The sequence below is a fragment of the Aphelocoma coerulescens genome, chromosome 8, assembly GCF_041296385.1.
Source record: "Aphelocoma coerulescens isolate FSJ_1873_10779 chromosome 8, UR_Acoe_1.0, whole genome shotgun sequence".
In the NCBI taxonomy this organism is placed as follows: Eukaryota; Metazoa; Chordata; class Aves; order Passeriformes; family Corvidae; genus Aphelocoma; species Aphelocoma coerulescens.
Window position 1 is genome coordinate 27,541,698 of NC_091022.1, and position 20,694 is coordinate 27,562,391.

General features: G+C 39.0%; 1 protein-coding gene across 6 annotated transcripts in view; it reads left to right on the forward strand.

Annotated features, from left to right (window-relative positions):
- Positions 1-14,525: 14,525 nt before the first annotated feature.
- The window catches only part of SHISAL2A (shisa like 2A), a 50,604-nt gene continuing 44,435 nt past the window's right edge, over positions 14,526-20,694 (forward strand). For all 6 annotated transcript variants that reach the window (XR_011152536.1, XR_011152534.1, XR_011152535.1 and 3 more), the window contains exon 1: positions 14,526-14,750. Coding sequence is in view for 2 of the 6 variants with exons in the window: in XM_069023427.1 (XP_068879528.1) it covers positions 14,569-14,750 (182 nt within the window). In the remaining 4 variants the exon portion in view is untranslated. The remainder of the gene's footprint in view (positions 14,751-20,694) is intronic.

Below are 20,694 nucleotides of genomic sequence, written 5' to 3' on the forward strand. Positions count from 1 at the left end.
CTTCAGACTGATACTGTCAGAATTGGTGTTCTTACAAGTTTGGCCATTTAAAGAGAACTAAGGTAAGTATTACATATGCAAGCCTTGAAAAAACCATATTTGATCATCCACATGATTTTAAGTACATTACTACTTTCTCTGAAGTTAACAGATACATTTACATTATTAAATTAGGCATGTGGCATAGACTCCATCCTTTGTTGCACTAAATAATTTTGTAGAACAAATGCTTTGGCCTTTTAATCAAAGTTCTGGAGTAAAGGTAAATATGCTGTAGAATATTTATGTAGATTAATACATATCTGGTCACACTGTAAGTACTTCATGACTTCCTGCTCAGAGAAATTGCAAATCAGATTGCACCGAGTTGAATTTGACTGTTGAGACTATATAGAGAGCATGCAGAGATCAGAAATTACTTTTTTTGCCTCATGAATTCCAGCACTGTTTTAATCTGACAGAGATCTTCCCTACAGCAAGTTCTGAAAACTGTGAACCAGCTCTGAATCTATAGCATGAGACTGTTTTTCCTTGCCACTTATTTGCTTTGCAGAGAAAATAGTAGTGTATATTAACAGATGAGCACATTGATGCATGGAGAGTGATTACCTTCATCATCTAAGACTTGATCTCCTACAGTTTACAACTTTAAAGGTGGAAACTCTTGGCCTGTTGATTTAAACATTAAACTAAGCACCTGGACACAATTGTATCCAGCCACGTGCCCCCTATGGCATGCCACAGGGAAAAGAAATCATTTTAAAGCCTAAATATAAGTTTAAAATTAGACAGAGCACTTTTGATCTTTTGAAATTTTGTCTCATAAAGAATGTAATAATCAGAGCTACACGAAACCAAAGTTCTGTTTTGAAATGGAATATTCTACATTGAAATAGAGCAATTGAATGAAGCAATAGAGAGTGGGTTAAACCTCCTTTATTAGTGTTATAAGGAGAAGAAAACCAAATACCCTAGTTGTCCTTACAGTCACATCTGCTGTTTTAGATAAATTCTAGGGACGTTTCACTTGAGTTTCTATTGTGACTTTAGTCAGAAACTTCAGTGGCAAACCAGACACAATTTCTCTGTGCTGGATGGTACTCAGTTTATCCTTTCAAACACAATAGCATCTCATCCAATAAATTGCTGATCTTAGTCAAGGTTTTCAGAAGACTGGTCATCCCTTTGGTTAAGCAAACAGATTTTGTGCTACCTTTGATTACTGAATCAACCAAATACATTCTATGCACAGGTAAATTTATACTTCATCTACTCATAGAGCCAAATGGAATTTAACAAGCTTACTTCTGACTCATTCACAGAGTCAAGTCAGCAGAGAAATCAGGTATTTTCTGTGACAATTAACAGATCCCACAGTAAAAGCATCACTGACAAAACACAAAGAAGTTTACAAACCTTTTGACAGATGAGATACTGAAAGCACCAAATGTGAGGACTAATTCTTAACCATATCAAAGCTCCATAGCAGAGACATATGCAGAGCAGAAGGAAATCACTGAGCTGTACCAAACATCATCTCAAAGGAGATCTGTGATCTGATGCCACACAGTTAATTCATCTACATGGGCAGCTCACAAACACAGTGATGCCCACAATATAGGATAAGAAACAACAAAACATCTTTAAGCCAGCTCTGCAGCACCTTGGCATAGACAACAGTGGAGGCTTTTCTAGTGACAGTGGCTGCCCTCTTCCAGCTGTCTCTGCTCAGCAGCTGAAGGCAGCCCAAGTAATTTTCCATCCTTAGCCTAGAAAACCTGATCCAAGCCATCAGTTCACCTGCCTAAGAGATAAGATGGGCTGTTTTATCTCAAAGCACTGCACAATACCTGCTCAACAAGAAGATCTTCTAAACTAATTCCTGGAAATAAGAATGATTGAAGGATCATTGTGTTTTGAGTAAGCAGACTTGTATTCTGGAAGGTAAGCACTGACATGAATGTTTTTAAGGTGATTCTGCTGATGCAGATTCTTTTCCCCCACTCAAATCCCACTCAAGCAGAACTAACAGCATCCACCTAGTCAGGGACAGATTCTTCCCTGAGCAATAATTGATGGAACAGTGGCAGTAAAAGGAAATAATACTATTCTAGAACAATAGAAAAGATTGAAGTATCATTACATGAAGAACAGACTCGTGTAATGCCTGATCTGTAATTGCAGTTCAGTGGAACACTTCCCCATCAGACAGAAATTACAGATATTCCAGCTTCAGGGAGCTGTAGTTTTAGCTTCCTTAAGTGAAAGGTGCAGTAAGAAAGCTGTTACTGTATTATATTAAACAGTCCTCTGGTTTTCTTTGTCCCCCTTGCCCTAAAGCCACTGCTGTTTCATCATAATAAGTGCTTTCATCTGAATAATAGGACAAACCATTATATTTTTCTTTATCAAGCAAGGAAATCTGACAGTGATAAATAAAGAACAGCTGGCAAGGAAAATATCCATAAACCACAGATTGTTTATCCATTCTTTGGAAAAGAGCACAATAGTCAAACTGTTCCCTGTAATTAAAGAGCTTGCTGAATTCCCTGTTTAAATTATAAATCAGCTTCTCTAACCTTTAGTTAGAGTCACACCACTCATTCTGATTTGTCATTACTTCTATATTCAAAAAACTATTTATTTTGTTACTGGTACTTTCCTGTCCTCTGGAGAGACCACTAACCACTAGAGATATGTAGGGAAATGTTTTTCTGTCATATAAGCATTTTACTTTTGAAATCTCCTCTTCTAAATCCAGGCAGTACTTCAACTTTTTAAGCAAAAGTAACCCCTCAACTGTCAGTTTGGTTAAGCTGAAATACTTAGTTGGATATAACTGATGAGAAATATTTCAAAGCTGATACTGACGCTTTCAAACTTTATAAATAAAATATTAAAAATGAAAAGAATTTCAAACCAAGATATAGACTCTAAATGCCAATATAAAAAGCTTTGATGATTTTAAAACTTAGAAAATTGATTTTGTGAATTTTGTCAAAACATATTTTTCTACAAGTTTCAGCTTAGGGAACAGTTTGGTTAAAAATTTGACAATTCTTATTCTTTCAAAAAAGTCTTGCTAGCTTCAGAGGCTGCCAATTTTTCTGCCTTTAGCTAGACTGAAGTCAACAGGAATATATCATTGAGTAAAATTGCAATATCAAGTGTCTCTCTGATTATATGAATCACTCAGTTTTATTGAGTACTGGGAATTGCAAGACACCGTTTCTCGTTGTTAACTGCATGTTCAGTAAATGTGTTTGTCAAGCCATTAAGAAACTGGGAACAAAGAGTCCATCAAAAGAGTTTCAGAAAACCAAAACTATTCAAAGAAATTACTTAAAAAATAATATAATGGGAATAATTCATGAAGTTAACATGTAATCAGCATAATTTAGGTAATTTAAATAGAAGAAAGGATGTAATATAGATTTTTTTTTTTTTTAAGATGCAAGAAGTTAAGAAAACACAAATAGACAGCCAGCTGATAAAGGATAAACTTTTCCCAAGTTTTAGGTGGGAAGTTGTATGCATTGAAAGGTGTCATTGTATGTACAGATGGGAAGTTCAGGGTAAATTATTTCCATGCCAGAGGAAAATTATAGAGAAGAAGCATTCTTTTGTTATCAAGCTCTAATAAAAAGCTGTATTACTGCAGCTAATGGCAAGTGGATGTCTAATCCTCTGTCATCTCTTGGGAAAATCTTCTTCCCTGTGAATATTTCATCTGGTCTGATTTAGTTCTCTGTCAATTTTACCTGTCAATTTAAAGTTCATTGTTTTTCTAGCCTTTCACCTCTGACCATTTCTTTTCTTTCCCTGATGTCTCCTTCTGACATAATTAAGGGTTGATAGCCCACTCCACAAAATATCTATTAAAAAGTATTCTTAAAACATCTGCTAGTAGATCAAAACACAATGGATGAAAGGAGGAAAAGGGGTCCAATGTAAGGTATAATGATTTGAAGAAATGTTATTTTCTCTCTCTGGTTTAGTTTATATTCAGTGATTATTTTCTCACTTTCTCCATTAACAGCAAGACAACAAAAGATAAAAGAGATATTTAGGATGCCTATGTTGGCAATGTGTTGAAAGGGGAACCCTGGATGGAAGAGGATCATTCTGGTTTGGTGCCAGGACTAGTAGATTAGCTAATTAGATTTTAGCACAATGAACTGTGCTTACTTGGTGGAGTCATTCTGACTTGGGTCTCAAAGGATGCTCTGGCCATACTTCTGTACTGTAAAAGTCAATGTGAGCCACAGCCTCCTGCGCTTCTGCTAGAAAAACCACTCCACTGATCTAGCTGAAATTCAGTTGCCCAGTATCAAGGGTACCTGAGCCTCTGAAAATCTCTCTGAAGAAAATCTCTCACAAGTCTGTCCCAAGATGTGCTCTTCCTTATGTTCTGCACTGGGTACAGAAGCTCAGTAACTGCTACCAATGACAAGATCAATGAGCAAAATCTACCTGAGTCTCCTGTGCATCCCAATCTTACAGCGAATACTTGTCTATTTTATATCCTGCAAAACATAATTTCTAACCACTTCAATATTTATTGAAAATCCTCCTGAAGAATCCTTGTTCAAAAGACTGTCTACTAGTCTGAAATGTGCCTGGTCCTTCCAAATAAGCAATACTCTGAACCTCTTGTTGGAGCCAGTTCTTTTTCAAGGACACACCTAATTATTTTCTTCCTTCCAAGAGCATTTTTTATGCATTAAAGCACTGCATGTGAAAAATTAGTTGCAGATTTCTGCATCATGTAGTGTTCAGACTGGGTGCTCTCAGTGTTGGACTTGTCCTCTTGCATAGGAAATGTCTTCCTTCTGATACCAAGCGTATTAATTAATCAGTCTATAAGCTTATTTTCCTCTCGTTTAGTAGAGTTGATAATACTAGGCAAAATATTTGTTAGTTAATTAACAAGTGAATTAAATCACATCCTACATGGAGGCTGGTCTTAAAATGTCCAGTATAATATGAACAGAAGTCCTAATTAAGAAACAAACAATGCTGTTATGAATAGCTACAGAGATGTGTTGGAAGGACCAAGTGCTTAGCATCTATAAAGATTTGGCTTTCTTGTGTATTAAATCTCTAACAGCCAGCTATAAACTCACATTCTTGTGGCTCCCAGTTGGCTTGAATGTCTGAAATGCAGGAAATCAGCTGTTCTCAGGAATCAAACTCACCCTGAGCCACAGCAACTGGGGAATAAAGAAGTAAAAAACACTTGAAAAAAGAGTCAGTTTTGCTTCTAGCATGTCACTACCAATGCAATTTGGTTAGTGATCTTAGTCCATATACTTTAGCAGCTTCTAAAATAAGTTAAAAACCCTCTCAATATATACACTAATTCTTACAATTACAATTCCACTTACTGGTCCCCTTTCCTGTTTGCAATAATCACCTGTGGGGAAAAGCAGGATGACGTCTCTGGGACTAGATGGTGACTCACCAAAGAGTGACCTCATGGCAGGGGGCTGATTTTGTTACCACTATTCTAAATACATTTCAGCCCTTGATTTATGAGCTGAATGGATTATTTTCTACAATGAACAGACAGTAAAGCATCCATTTTTGCCAGAGAAGTAATGAATGCTCAGCACTCTCCTGACTGTCAGGCCAGGTTTGCTTTTGTGTAGGCTTGCAGCAGTGAGCCAGCACACTTGTTATTTCTCTTCCTTTTGCATTCCTGTGAGGAAGATGACTCCTTTTAAAGTTATTATAATAATTGGTGCAAGACTTAAATACAAGCAATGAGATTTTGCATTATTTTGAAAGAATGCCCAGAAAGCTTTTTACACTTAAAGGCAGATATTTCCATATTGCTGATAGCACAGAAACATAGAATATCTCGAGTTGGGAAGCACCCATAAAATCATTGAGTCCAGCTCCTCACAGAATCTCATTCACATTCTGCCAAAAAATATGGACAATTTCCAGATATAAGGCCCTCTTGTTGTAGAATAGTTAGGCTTTCAAATTTTTACACCCAGTAGATAATGTGGAAAGCCTTAAAGGTTAGGTGAATTACTGCTTATGTTTGGCCTTGTATAGGATGCTGACTTTGTTTATATAATCACAATTCTTGCATTTTTTAACAAGATTTGGGACTTTCTGAGAACAAATTGCAGTAATATAAAAACATTACATATTTCCTACAGGCATTATTCTGAAACAGAAAAGAGATTAGAATTTAGAGTGGGAGCTTCTAATGTAAAAATGTCTAGTGTGATAAAAATTATGAATTTTAGACCTATAATGAGATAAAAATTCAAATTTCCATTGGAATAGGCAGTGCAGTGCTTGTGTCTCAGCCTGAACATTTTGAATGTAAAATTTAAATTGCAATTCAATTATAAAATGGCAATCAGTGAAGCAAAAAAAAAAAAGTCATTGAAATTCCATCTCCTCTTACCCTTATCTTTCTTTATGTTGATACAAATGCTGATTTAAAGTTCAACAATAAGAAGAAGCATGTAGAACTACAGTCATACATGTGCACTCCCAGCTAATAGTGGGAGTGACAACAATTCTTCTCTGAAGAAAAGAGGCTTCGTACCATATTTTTGTTTACAAGGCTGTACATATGCAAGAAGGAAGCATTCCCCAATAACTGAACCAGCTGATTGGGAAAAACATCTGTGTGCTGCTTTGGAATACTTCTTAATATGAAGTGAATCAACATGAACAGCTAGGAAACATCCATGATCAAAACTGATATGGTGACATTGGTCTATTTTGCAGCTTTTTTCCAGTGAATGTACGACTCAATTAGCTACACACAACTCTGTTCATAGGCTTGAGCTTTTCATGAATCCATATAGAACTCCCAGCCCAAGACAAGCTCTTGCAGTTTCCTCCTCACCTGAGGATTCCTTGCTTTTTATAATTCAGATTATGTAATTATGGCTTAACACCAACCAGACCTTGGCTGCCTTGCCTTCACAAATTTACACTCTTTGGACACGTGTTCTGCAAACAATTAAGACTTTACTCTTATTCTGGTAGGATGGATTCTTAATTATGTCAATGGAAAAGCAATTTCTCAGCAGATCTTTTTGTTAACCTTCAAATTCATCCCTAGTTACAGAAAACAACAACAACAAAAAACCCCAACAACAAAAAAACAACAAAACAAAAAACCCCCAAAATACAAACAAACAAAAAAATCAAACCAAACCAAAAAAAACCCTAAAAACCAAAAACCAATTTAAATTATTGTCCTTTTAAAAATTTTAGAATACAGCTTTTTCAGTTTTTAAAAAAATAAATGTTAAGTGCTGTGGTCTAAATTTAATACATACTGAAGGTGCAAAACAAAACAGGATTATTTTTAGTGAGATGGAAACCAAGAGTGTTTGTTACTGATGGAGGAACTATAGTAATCAGAAGGAATGGTAAAGTAGAACATTTTTAGTCTAATATGGTGATAACTATATCCAGTTACTGAAACTTTCAGAAACCTCAGAGCATCATGAAAAAAAAGCTTGATATTGATCTTATGGGTGAAGCAACTAAGCATGTGGGTGATACCATTTTCCCAAAAGCATGTAACAAGTGAGTGAAAAGCAAAGAACAGAACCTAATCTTCTGCTTCCAAGTTTGTACAATTGTATCTATCACCTTTAGTTAATCCAACCAGAGAAAGCAAGCTATCATGTGAAAGTTGATTATTTTGGCATCAGTTAAAGGGAAAAATAGACAGCAACAACAAATGAAGTAATTACATTCCTTTCCATAAGACAAACAACAATGCTACTGTAAATGAAGATAATTTAGCTTGATTCTGCTTTGACTACTTCTGTTGAGATGTTCATCATGCCCACCCCAGTGAGTTGCACTGATGCAGTCTGCTTCAGTAGCAGCACAGAAACAACTCCTGTCAAAATCCCTGGTGTAAATTCTAGGTATGGATGAAGGATGAGAAGATGGTTAGGATGAACAGATACAATATATCTTATAGCTTCATCCAATTTCTAAGAGAACATCTAATTACTGAGATTAATACAGATGAAATGAATCACTCATCTGAGATGTAGCTGGTGATCTTTTCACCAAACCAGGACCAGTGAGGTGGAGACCTGACCAATGGCTCACTTGGCCCAGCTTCAGAAGGCCTAGTCTGTCACTAGAGCAATTCCATTAATTACAGATTGTGCGGTAATCAGGTGCTCTGATAAAGAGGGATACATAAGATTAAGAGGTAACAGTTGCATTTTAATAACTATTGTTGCAAATGTAGTTAAGTTGGAAGACCTGTAGTGTCCTGAAGACATAAAACCCATTAAACCTCTAGTTATTATTAGCAGTCTAAATCCATTTAATATTCTGAACCATCTTATCAAAGGATAGGCTATGTTAGGTGTTCATAATAAGAATATATTTTTTATTTTTCCTTTGGATCATCTGCTTATGTTGGACAACTGCTCCTTGTATCCACTGCTGAAGTGAAAAGGGATTTGAAACTGAGTAAGGCTTTCTAATTTCAGCCAGAGACAGGAGGGCTGTGGAAGCTGATTCTCTTTACAGTATCTCCAAATATAGTAGTGTTCAAAGATGGAAAACAAACTCACCTTCAGCACCAGACATGAGGAATAAAACTGATCTTTTGAAGCTAGAAAATAAAACTGAAAGTCTGTCAAGAAAACAGTTGCTGAGAAAGGCATGTCATTGCTTGTGAGCAATGTAACAATATCAGGAGTGAAACACCCTCACACCACAGAGCACTGGAAAAATGAATTAGTATCTGTGAAGTGATCATAAGTATTACCAAAAACCATGGCTGAAGTAATTCTGTATTCCCACTAGGTATGGTTAACATTCAGTAAATAACCTTTTGACCATCCATTAGAAAAGAGTAAGAAAATAAAGTCATTAAAAACTCATTGCGAAATGCACTGAAATTCTCCAAAAATAGTGTGGTTATTAGCTCTAGGTCTGGCATTTCTAAATTCTGAGTAATCTGATATTCTTTGAATGTAATTTTGTACACAAAATTTCTTCTGTTTGAAGACAAATAGAGAAAACAAGAGCAGAGTTTCATATTGGCAATGACATGAGTCGTCTGAAATATTTCAAACCACCATACAGAGTTTTGCCACTTGAATTAATGAAATAAGGAAGTCACTGTTTGCCATCACGTGTGAAAGAGAACTAAATGAAGCATACATTTTCCCACAAAGTTTAAACATATTTGCTCATAGAAAAGGAAGGGGAACAAGTAGGAAACTTGGGTTCTGTCCCAAGATTCATAGGTAGGGCACAGAGCTCCTGTTACTCCAAAGGCTGCTTCTTTTTGCCTTGTCCTTTCAATTTGCCTCTTTCCTACTCCCATTTCTTCACCCTATCCTTGTTCTCTCTAACTGTCAAACCCCAGCCTCCAATTCTTATATTTGTCACGCCAGTTCCAGTTTCTTACCCCAGACTAGGTCAGAGCCTGAATCTTTGGCTTTAACACTTCTTTCACACAGGACAGAAAACTTCAGTCCCAACAATAAGGCTTTTTAAAATAAGAAGCAATTGTAAATAGGCTCATCAGAAAGTTTTTCTCCTGCTGCAGAACTTTAACAATAGATGATGTTACCCCCTACACACGAAATATAAAGACAGTTGTGTGGGAGGGTTAAAGAGGAAGAATTATTGCTGCTATTGATATCTGCATCTCTTTGAATTATAGATTAGAATGAAAGTTCTCTATGATGGCTAAGTGACAGAAAGGATTCTGAGCCAAGGCACATGAAAATATGCAAAAAATTTATATAGTTTTATAACAAAACAACTTTTGATGTTTTAAAAATATACTTAATAGGACTAAATCTAAATTATTGACCTAAGAGGTTGAACAAAATGAAGAAAATTAATAAGCTTCAGTTTGAGTTTACCGTGAAAATGGTGGGAAGACGCTTTATTGCATTATTTATTCACGGAAATTTAGAAGTCAGGGCTTCAAACCTGTTTACTTAGGTATTTTTCTTTAATCTTCAGTTTCAGACAAGGTAAATTCAAACTGTGGTAGAAAGTGACAATTCATATAAGACTATGAATCTATAATTTTCTGTTTTGTCGATTAATGTAGAATAAATGCTGAAAGGATCAAGCAACCTACATGTTTCACATGTGCTATCTCTGATGGAGATCTTGCTTAAATAGTCTGAAATAATAGGCCCATCAGTTCTAACTGTCTTGTAATTGAATGTCAGTTTCAGAACTATCCCCCTAATCATCCCCTACATGCAGAAACAACACACTTGCTAGAATTCTTTAAAATTTGTGTCCTGCTATTCAAGCAGAAAATGCATTACAGCATATCTTTGTGTCTCTAAAATTATAAATCATTCTATTTTACAAGCAGGATAAATGAAAGCAAAGTTAAATGATTGAGGCCAGGTCAGAGTGAGTTTTTTTTTGTGAGTAAGGAACATGCCAATTCTGTGTCTTTTACTCAGATAGGTAAAAAGAATTTTCCTTTCTGAAAAGAAAAAAGAAATGAAAACCACTCCATGAAGACTGCAGTCAAGACTATTTGGTTAGGTTCATTGTTGAAAACTATTTTATGCGTCTGATTATTCTACTTCTAGATAGGAGAGTAAGTGTAAAAAGATAAGATTTGCTTCAGTGAGTCATTATTCTGAAATGTTTACCAAAACAGCACATTAACACTGTAGATAATGAGGCCATTAGACATACAAACACAAATTACTTATCGGAGCTCCATCCTCGCTGCAGAACTACCAGTGTCAACACTTCCTACTTCTCTGTTTCACTGATTTTCCCTCTTAAAATTTTGACTGAAATCTCTTCCAACTGCCTGATGCTCAATATTTTCCTTCTTTGTTATTTAGTTCTGTGAAGCAGAGACAGTTTAAAGTCAAAATCTATACCCTATATTGACTGGGGGAATCAATTAGAGGATAATGTGTATGAAGTAGAGTTAAAATGACTAGGAAAATTGGTTGGCTCTAGAGTGACCTGAAAAACTCCTATAATGATACCTTATACATGTGTTCACTTGTACAGAGAGGATCTCAAAATACAAACACTTTTGCATACAAGTGTCAGGCAACTCCATCACCATCACAAATCTAGAGAGTTAAACTGAAGCACAATCTGGGAAAGCAACTTGCTTGCAGCTGGTTGAATTGAGAGCAGAACCCAAGATGTATCATATCCTCTTGATAGATTTCAGTCCTTCACTAATACACAGTTCTTTTTTAGTCCTCTGAGTGACAGCATATCACTGTATTGCAAGTATGCACCACTCAAAACTTCTGTGCCCCTTTTTGGTTTGAACCTTATGCTGTCATCTGCCTTCCTGAAGTGCCTGCTGCCCATGTAACATGATAAAATACTTCATCTACACTAACCCTGATGTCAATTTAACTTTTTACTCCTAATCAGAGCTCGTTACACCATCCTGGCATGACAATTTTGTTTAATTGCATCATTTGCCACCAGATTACTTTTGAAAGTAATTTATGCAGCTCTTGCCAGATAATAATTAGGTTATGCTCTTAAGGAAAACCTTGCCATGTAGATTTGAAGATTGATGCTGATCTAGACAGCTATATCACAGTTCATAATTAACTTTCTCTGGAAGGTTGGCTGGTAGAAATTTGTCCCACAATGGTTAATGTGAATGTTTTTAGCTTTTAAGTAGTGGTCAGTGGAGAAGCACAATTCACTTTGAGTTGTCTCTAAATGGAAAGGCTAAATCAGGAAGTTTTCGCTTCTCTCTCAAGCCTCCTTTGCTCTAAACTGTATCAGCCAGAAAAACTCCTGTAATTTGCTAGAAAGTTAAACCAGCCCAGTTCTGCTGGCCAATACCTGGTGGAGTCAGGATGAGTAAATAAGGCTGTATGCTTTTCACATTAATTGTAGTTTAGATGAAGATTACAATTATTTTTAATGACTACAAAAATGCTGTGTTCTAATTACTGCATATACAACATACATATATTTATGTTTATGAGTACATCTGGAAGGCTTGAAAGCAGTTATAAGAAAGAGAAAGCTGCAGATCCATGGCCCCAAGTATTTTGAAGAGAGGCTTCAAGTGTAGCTATACAGTCTCTTGGAAGCCAATGTGTGTTCCAGTAAATCAGTTAAAGATTTGCAGAAGAGTCTGGGTTGCAAGCATCTAAGAAAGTTGGCACATTTTACCAGAATTAGAGCAGAGCTTCACTGCAGAAGAGACTCATATTCACATGGATGATAGTTCAGGACTCAGAGAATAGAAGTATCCTGTTTTGGATACAGTTCTGAAAGCTTCTCCTGAATACCTGGATAATTTGTCTCTTAGTTAGAAGTGTCCTACAAAGGTCTTTGATCTGTGTTTTTTCTGAAAGTTGGATGACCTCATTGTTAGGTTGAAACACATTTGTCACTCAGCAGAAAGAACTGGTCTTGTCACCTGTCTAGTAACTTAAATTGATACTGGTAATAGTGAAGAGGAGGGCAAAAATTTTATGAGGTCTAAACCACTAGCTCTTACTGGAAGAGGTCTGTGTTTTGTAATTGGAATGATAAAAGATGTGATCTTTTCTTCTGACATAAAAGATGATGCACCTGTTCCACTGGCCAGTGAAGAGCATCCCACTCACACTTCAAATACTGTTTCTGAGTGTCTCATCAAAAGAGAATGTTTTTTTATTTCAATCCTCCAGCAATAACATAGTTAATTCAGTCACTGAGGCAGATAACTCAAAGGTAATTTCTAATGTTTCATATGAATCTTCCCAAATAATTGGAACAATTAAGCACGCTAATTATTGTCACTCAGTAATCATGGCAAGTACAAATTGATTGCTGGTATGAACGAGTACGCCGATCGATGAAACAAACAAATGAAAAAAGATGTTGCCACCTCGGAACATTTCAGCTTTCTTTGAAACCAAATTTCTTCAAGTTTGGACAAAGAATCCACCCTTACTCCAACTCTGGCACAGATCTACCTTATACTCATTAAGTATGGATGAAAGTTTGTGTAAGACTGAGCATAAAACTGTGATGGGTAATTTTGTTTGTTCCAAATCATTGCAGTAATACTTCGGAGAGGAAAATAGTTGTCTGAGTTCTGAATAATGAGAGGAAAATCTCCAAAAGTAAGATAGCAAAGTGAAGTACAAAAATAACCAAGAATGTTCTATATTCCTAAATGTCTCTTGACCATTTAATTTGGGAACGCTCACTTGAAAAGGTGAACTGAATGACTCCTGAATTCATGACTCTCTGCCATGGTTGTTGAATTCTGGTATGAACAGAACTTCAGGGGAAGTGATCAAGAAAGGATAAGATGAAGAAAAAAAACAATCCCGGAGGGATAAAGAGAATCGAAGAGAAACACAAGGATGGGAATTCATATTTTGGAATAAAACACCAATTAGCAATTGAGCAAGATACATAAAGACATTTCAAACGATTAATACCTATAAGACTGGAATTGTATGTTTCTCCATCCTGGGAAGTTGTAAGATTTATTTAGGTTTCTGTTGTGAACATGGTGTTGGCAATTCACAAAGTCTTGGATCAGTCTCCAAAACCATGACATTTACCCCTGTATTTCTTAGTTTCAACCACATCACATGTTGTTTAGCTGACTGATGCATACACGCAATCTGGGCAACCAACTGATGACTTCTGAGCTGAGATTCACCCATCTTTTCCTCATTAGAGACTTTCCTCCATCACAGAAAAACAGTCCCCATGTCTTTGTGAATCAAATGATGAGGAGATTGTCTCTTAATCTCAAATAACACAAGAGCCACAATTAAATCCTAGAACATAGTGGCACAATTGACATAATTGAGGTGAAAAGGCTGCCTTCCGGACTTTGGTGGATCATTTTGCCAAATACATTTCAAAGAAGTCAATCCTCAATTTTATCATTGGACTGATTATATCTGATTTCATCGGAACGACTCAAGTGATGAAGTCACAACTGTCAAAAAATCTCATCGTTATCTAGCCTTTTTCTTTGTTGATATTCAGCACTCATTGATTTCTCCTGATCTCCCCACTTCCAGAGTCTTTGCACCATCCACATCGCTGTCATTCATCCTCTCACTTTGTGCAGTGCATCTTTAAGTGTTGAGCCTGTTTTTGAGCTGGAGCTTTTCCCCCCTCATCGAGACAAGGGAGGCTGAGTCCTACAGAAGTGTGATCCCTCCTCATGCTCTCCTTGTTTTGCCTGTCCTGAGACCCCACCCAGGTTATGGGTGAGGACGAGCCCCCGAAAGCTCCCTTCAACATGGGACCCAGCGCTGAGGGACAGCCAAGAGCCAGCCTTTGAGGTCTCAGCCCGGGGGTGGGCCGGCCCCTCACGGCGGTCTCCCGCCCTCCCCTGCCCGCGCTGAGGGCGCGGGCGGCTCCCGCCGCTCCCGCCCTGTGGCGGCCCCGGGGCCAGTGGGCGCGGCGGTCCCTGCCGCCGGCGCAGCCCCCTGCCCGCCCGGCCCCGCCCGCCACCGCCGCCTCGCCTTGCCTCTCCTCGCCTCGCCCTCTCTCCCGCCCGGGTGCCGCCGAGCCGAGGCGCCGGGCGGGCAGCGGGCGGCCGGCCGCGCCATGAGCGCCGAGTGCAGCAGTTACCTCAACGCCGACAAGGTGTTAGTGAGCGGGTTCAGCTGCCCGCGGGCGGGCGGCGACGCCCGCGCCGTGTTCTGCTGCGGCTTCCAGGATGTCAAGTACTGCTGCGATGACCCCCACAGCTTCTTCCCCTACGAGCACAGCTACATGTGGTGGCTCAGGTAGGGGAGCGGCGGTGCCTTCCGGGGTAGAGGCTCTGGGCGGGAGACCCGTGTTCGCCCGAGCTCGCTCGGATGTGTGTTTGTGAGGTACTTGTAGCCGGGCACTTGAAGGCTGCCGTTGTCCCGCCGAGAGTAGCGGTAGAGCTGCATCTTCAGCCCAGAGAGACTTTTGCTCTTGCCAGGGTAGTTTCTGAAGGAAATAACTCGTGGTCTTCGTAAGGAAGCTCTGGGAAACGCTCGGTGCCTCAGGCAGAGCATCCGGAGCGTCTCCCGCCCTTTGGGTGTGAGCGGAGCGGCTATCTCGGGGCCTGAGCGCGTAAGATGCTGCGCGCGTAAAGTTCCCAGTGACTTGAGCTACTTTTCCATGTAAGATAAAGCACTATGTAACTTTCCACTTGGAAGACGCAGATGATGAGCCTGCTACTCTCCCGGGATAGTGCAGGGATTTGCCTGGCTCTGGCTGGATGTCCAGCAGCGGCAGGAAGAGCTGCACTCAGCCAGCCCGGCTGCTTTCTGTGCCTGATTCTCCTCGGGCTCCACAGCATCCACGCTGGCCGTGTCAGCATGTTAGTACACCTCTGCATGGGGCTTCTGCTATGTTTCTTACGGACTTGTTATTATCCTTATTTTGTCAAATCTCTTTCTGGGCTAGCTTATACCGTCTGCTTCTGCAGCCCTGGTGGCAGCAGTCGCTACCTGCTGTTTGAAGATAGGTAATTCTATCTGTTTTATACTGTTTCCTACCAGTTTTCCTGAGTGCCCTCTAGTATTAGGATTGTGAGATTTGGTGAGCAGCAATTGCAGGTTCAGTTTATGCCCAGTGTTTAAAATGTTGTGAGCATTTGGTACATCTATTCTCAGCTTTCACCTTTCCAAACTGAGCAGCTTCTGGACTATCATTGAGGCAGATGCTATGTCACACCAATTATTTCAGTTGCATCTCATCCATACTGTTTTTCACTCCACAGAGCTGATCTTAGAGGTGCATAATGTGGAGCTACATGCCCAAGACGTGGGTGTGGCAAGGTTCTACAGAGTGGCCAAATACTGCCTCCAGTCTTGCTCACAAAATCCTTCCTGTTGGTGGCCAAAGTACTGTTGCTGTCTTTGGCTGCCAGTTCACATTGGCTCCATGATTTCAGTGAGCTGTCACTGAAGACTAAAACTTTTCTCGAGTTCAGAACTGTCTGTTCTGAGTTTATTGCTATGTAGGCTTGGTTTTGTTCTTTATGCCTTACATTGTGTACACTGAAACTCATGTACATCACTTTTGCCTGTTCACTCAGTTTTCTGCAAGTCTTCTAGCATTCCTTGCCCTCAGCATTTGATTGCTCGTAGGGGCTTAGGATCATCAGGAACTCAGATTTCCTTCTTCACCAGGTCATAGATGAAGATATGAATAAAAATCAGTCTCAGTGACTTTTCTTTACACTGAAAAGAGACCACTTAGCCTTGCACTTTGCTCCTTATGCTTTTAAGCAGCCTTAAATTTGTGGCAAAACCTTTCCCTAGTCCTGTATTAGTTCAGTCTTTTTAACCCCACATTCAGTGCAGGGCTTTGTCCAAAGGCTTTTTGAGACATCTGACTCTGTCTTCTGGGTTCCTTTATCCATCTGCCTATTGACACTTCATAGACTTCAGCAGGTAGTGTTTTCCCCTCATCCTAATGCTGATCCTTTCATTAAAGATTTTATGTCAGGAAGCTGCAAGTGCCTTCAGCTTCCTGTGGGTAGAGCATAGTAATGAGATGGTTGGGGGTAGAGGTTTTACCATCAAAGGACCTGTCTCTCATATTCGGGGAAGGTGAGCAGGGGCATCGTGGCTTGGGGATCATAGCCAGGCTCTGATTCAGCACTGTGCAACCAGACACACTCAGCACCTCGGCCAGCAGCCCTGCAGTTCCACGTGTGAATTCCTTCAGGGCTCGTGAGTTGATGCTATCCAGTACTGTGGACTTACTAGTTTAATTTATCTGGTCTAGTATTTAATGTATTATAATTTAAAATCTACTTTGTCTGGTGCAAAGAGTGGGTTGATTGTGGGGATCTCCCAGGCATCTTCTGCTGTGACTGACACAGAATTACTTGGCTTCTCTGATGTGAGAAGACATGTCCAAGTGTCCTTTTTTACACTTTTGCTATGAAATACTCATACTGTTTTAGTGCTATATTTTTGCATAGTCTTTGACTGTTTCAATCACAGTAAACTTGCTCAAAATGGCAGAAGAACTGAAGGAATAAGTTAATATGGCATCACAACTTCTCATCTGGATGTTGTAATGAAGACTCTTAAAGCTTGATCTTTTAAGAAACTACTTCCAAGAACTGAATCCCAGGAGAGGCTTTAATGAAACACCTCTCTGGAGGTTTTTCCTTTAAAAAGATATTGTAGGGTGTGAGAAGTGACTGCTTAGCCTTCACCTAAGTCAGAAATTTGGGCCCAAACTTTGAAAATTAAGGATTTTTTTTCCTTCCTTCTACAGTAGCCCTAAGCTGCTAAAAGGACTTAAGGAAATTGCAATTTGTGGAGTTTTGATTGTGCTTAACTTCTGCCATAACTGACTATATTCATTGTAGAAAATAGGTGAATAAATACAATTTACCTCTCCAAGCAAAGTTGCTGAGTGGTTAGAATTGAACCACTTCCTGTAAGTGTTTTCAGTAACAAATAGAGTAATTTTTAGTTATTAACACACTGGAAACATATTAATATTCATTATTTTGAAAACTGTATACATTTTCACATGACAGTTCAATTAGGAGTTTAAGTAGAACATAAAAATAACATTTTCTGGCCTGATTTTGGTGATCACTAGACTGTTACTTGTATTGGTTGGTAACAACCATATGTTAAAATAATCCTTAAAATGCTTCCTTTGGCCCTTGAGGACACACTTTTAAGACTTGAAACCCTTAAGACTTAAAATTAAACAAGAGTTAGGCAAATCAGCCAAGGTAAGTCTGGAGGTGGAATGTACTGAGGAAGGGAAAGAAGCTGGAAGCTCTGATGGGGGAATTGTTTCAGGTTTTGCTGTACTCCAGAGCTTTAGGTTTATTTTCCTAAATCTTCATTTGCTTGCCTCCCCCCAGGTATTTGAAAGCAGTGAGTGACTGCACCACAAGTGGTTGGTGATACCTCAGGGATTATTTCAGTTTGGTAGCACATCAGGTAGAATTTCAGGGAACTGTTGCACATTTCACTTGTGCTTTTCCTGCTGTGGGAGGGGCATGGCATCCAGCTCTGATGCAAGCAGTTCATGGAGAAGCCAGCAGCCTTGGCAACCTGAAGCAATAGTCTCTTGCAGGCCTATCCTCTTCTTTTTTCTTGCCAAATCTCTACTGCCTGTACTGTGTTTAGAACCAGACACTGCCCTATCCCTTAGCAACATGGAACCCTCTTTCCCCCTCCCACTTCTGCAAAAACTGCAATATTTGACAACATCCTAACACCTGCTGTACTGGGAGCTGCTGGACTTACATTGATAATAGACCATTGAGCAACTCTGACACATTTCATATTTCCCCCAGAATTTATTATATGTAATTAATACTGTTATTAATTTCTGTATGCAATTAATAGTATTATTAATATATGAGTTATCCTTTCTTTTTAATTTTTTTTCTGTTTATTTAAAATCAAATAATATAGTTCCTTTTTTGTTTGTTTGTTTTGGGCTTTTTGTTTGTTGGTTTGGGTTTTTTTTATTTTGGTTTTCTTTGGTTTGGTTTGGGTTTCTTTGTTAGATCATAGATCTTGAAAGACTTATTTCCACAAAGAAGAGGGAAGGATGCACTTTGCTGTCTTTTAGAGCTGCCAGGAGCCCAGGGAACAGGGGAGTCAACACTAGGAAAAGGCAGAATTTATCAGAAGGTTATTCAGCTTTTGAATCCACAAAACACAGGTGCTATAAAACACCAGCAAGTAGAACACTGAGCAGCTCAGCCTCCAGAGCAGTGTGCTGTGCATGCACATCTGCTTTACCTCCCAAGCTGAGTGGAAGGGGAGAAATGCTGAACATGGGGTATTTGTACTGAACTGCAGCAGTTATGTTCAGTCAGCCTTTTGGTTTCTCTTTGTTTTAAAATATTTTAGGTTTATTTTTGTCACTCTTTTGTGAAGTTTTATTTTGCAAATTTAATGGCATCTTTCAGTATCAAATAGAATTATAATATCCATTCCAAAGCTGTATCTTTTAAGTTATGTGTAATAATACATATTTGATTCAAATTCTGTCAAGCCAAGTATAGATTTTACTCAAAACGCTTTCTTAATTAATACCCGTAAAGCTGTGGTGGCCTAATACTGAGGCCAAGCTTTGCTTGGCTGTACCGACCTCCAGGCATCTGTTTTGGCTTTCCAAAATAGCAAGTCTTTTGTTTCTCTATGCCCATTCTTCCAGTTTCTTGAGAATATTTATCTGTGTGCTTTGCAAATACTATGAACAACACGTCACTGCAACAATGGCATTGGGAACATTTGATTTACTCGGATCCGGGTGACTCATGAGCTTCCTTTTAGTCTATCTGTGAGCAATACTGCCTCTGCTCAGCCAATATTTAAATTTTCCTGGCTGTTACTGGTGTGGATAGACTAATTTTATGGACTAAAAATAACTGTATGTGTGTGATGCTGAACATCCACTGACAGACAAGTTGATGACCCACTCAGCAGCTCTCTGGACGCAGCCTGGGGAGCCCTGGGCAGGCTGCTGGCAGAGTGGAGCCTCTGCTGAGTGAAGCCTTTGGCTCTGCTGCAGGCCTGGATGTGGCACTCAGTGTAACAGCAGTGAAATGTGTGGTATGGCTCCTACTTTATGTGGAAAGTAACTTGGGAGAGTTCTGTTTGGATCTCCCACCACATTTAACATTGCTCATGTCAGGTTACCTCTACGCCTTCTTTGCCATCTTTATACCAGATCATCGCTTTGGGGTTGAGGGGGTTGTTAATGCAAAACGGTTTTGCTCACTAATGAGGTCACAGCTATGGGCAAGAGGGACTTTTTAGTTTGCTTGTTTAATGTCTCTGCTGTCAGAAGACTGATCTTGAAGACAGAGACCCTGAGACCTGTAGACTGTTACCATGTAACTGCTGGGTGGCCTGCAGACAGTGTTTAAGGTAAAGAATGGAAGGTGGCAAAATGCTTTTAGCAAGGGCTTTTTAAAGCAGCACCAGCACCACAATAATTGCTGTAGAATCTAGAGGATATGCTGTAAGGTTGTCTTTAGTTTCAGAGGAGTGTAATTGTTAAAGTGGTCTGCGATTATAGTTATTTGGTGTTTTGTTTCTGACAGCTTTAACTAGTAAAAAAGACAGAAAAGATTGTGTTCTGGTTAAGAAACATCAGTATTCAGAGCTGTGGAAGACATATTAAATTTCTCTGAATAAGATAAATTAAGACACAACCCTCCATCCCCAAACTTTAACTCAAAATTCATCTTATAGAACGTAATTATACCTTCTCTGTGGGTTGATGGCTTCAGCACTTAGAAAACAATCTGGTATCGAAACATTGTGTGTTTAAAAAGAGTAAGTACAAATTGTCCTGATTTCTGATTCATTCAGGAAGTGCAACCAGAGTATCTATTTGGTTTTGTGGTGGTGGTGAGATCTTCTCATGTTGCTGCTGCAGCATGAGAAACATTTCTTGTAGCACATAACCTATGATGAGTTTTTGACCTGGAGAGTTCCTCAGGTTTTTCTTATCTTTGCCTTTTGTAACTCACAAAGCATCTTACACAAGTTGTGTAGTGCTACTGAAGATGCATTGTGCTGTGCAATAGTTCGTGTCATCGTCTACAACTACATGGGGGAGAGCTACAACCAAGAAGTAACACATTCCTGAACAGAAAAATGTATAATCTTTGATATATACTTGATCTATTTGGCTTTAGGGCAGCTGACTGCACAGTGTTTGGATAATGGTGAACAACCTCCTTAGTCCTGC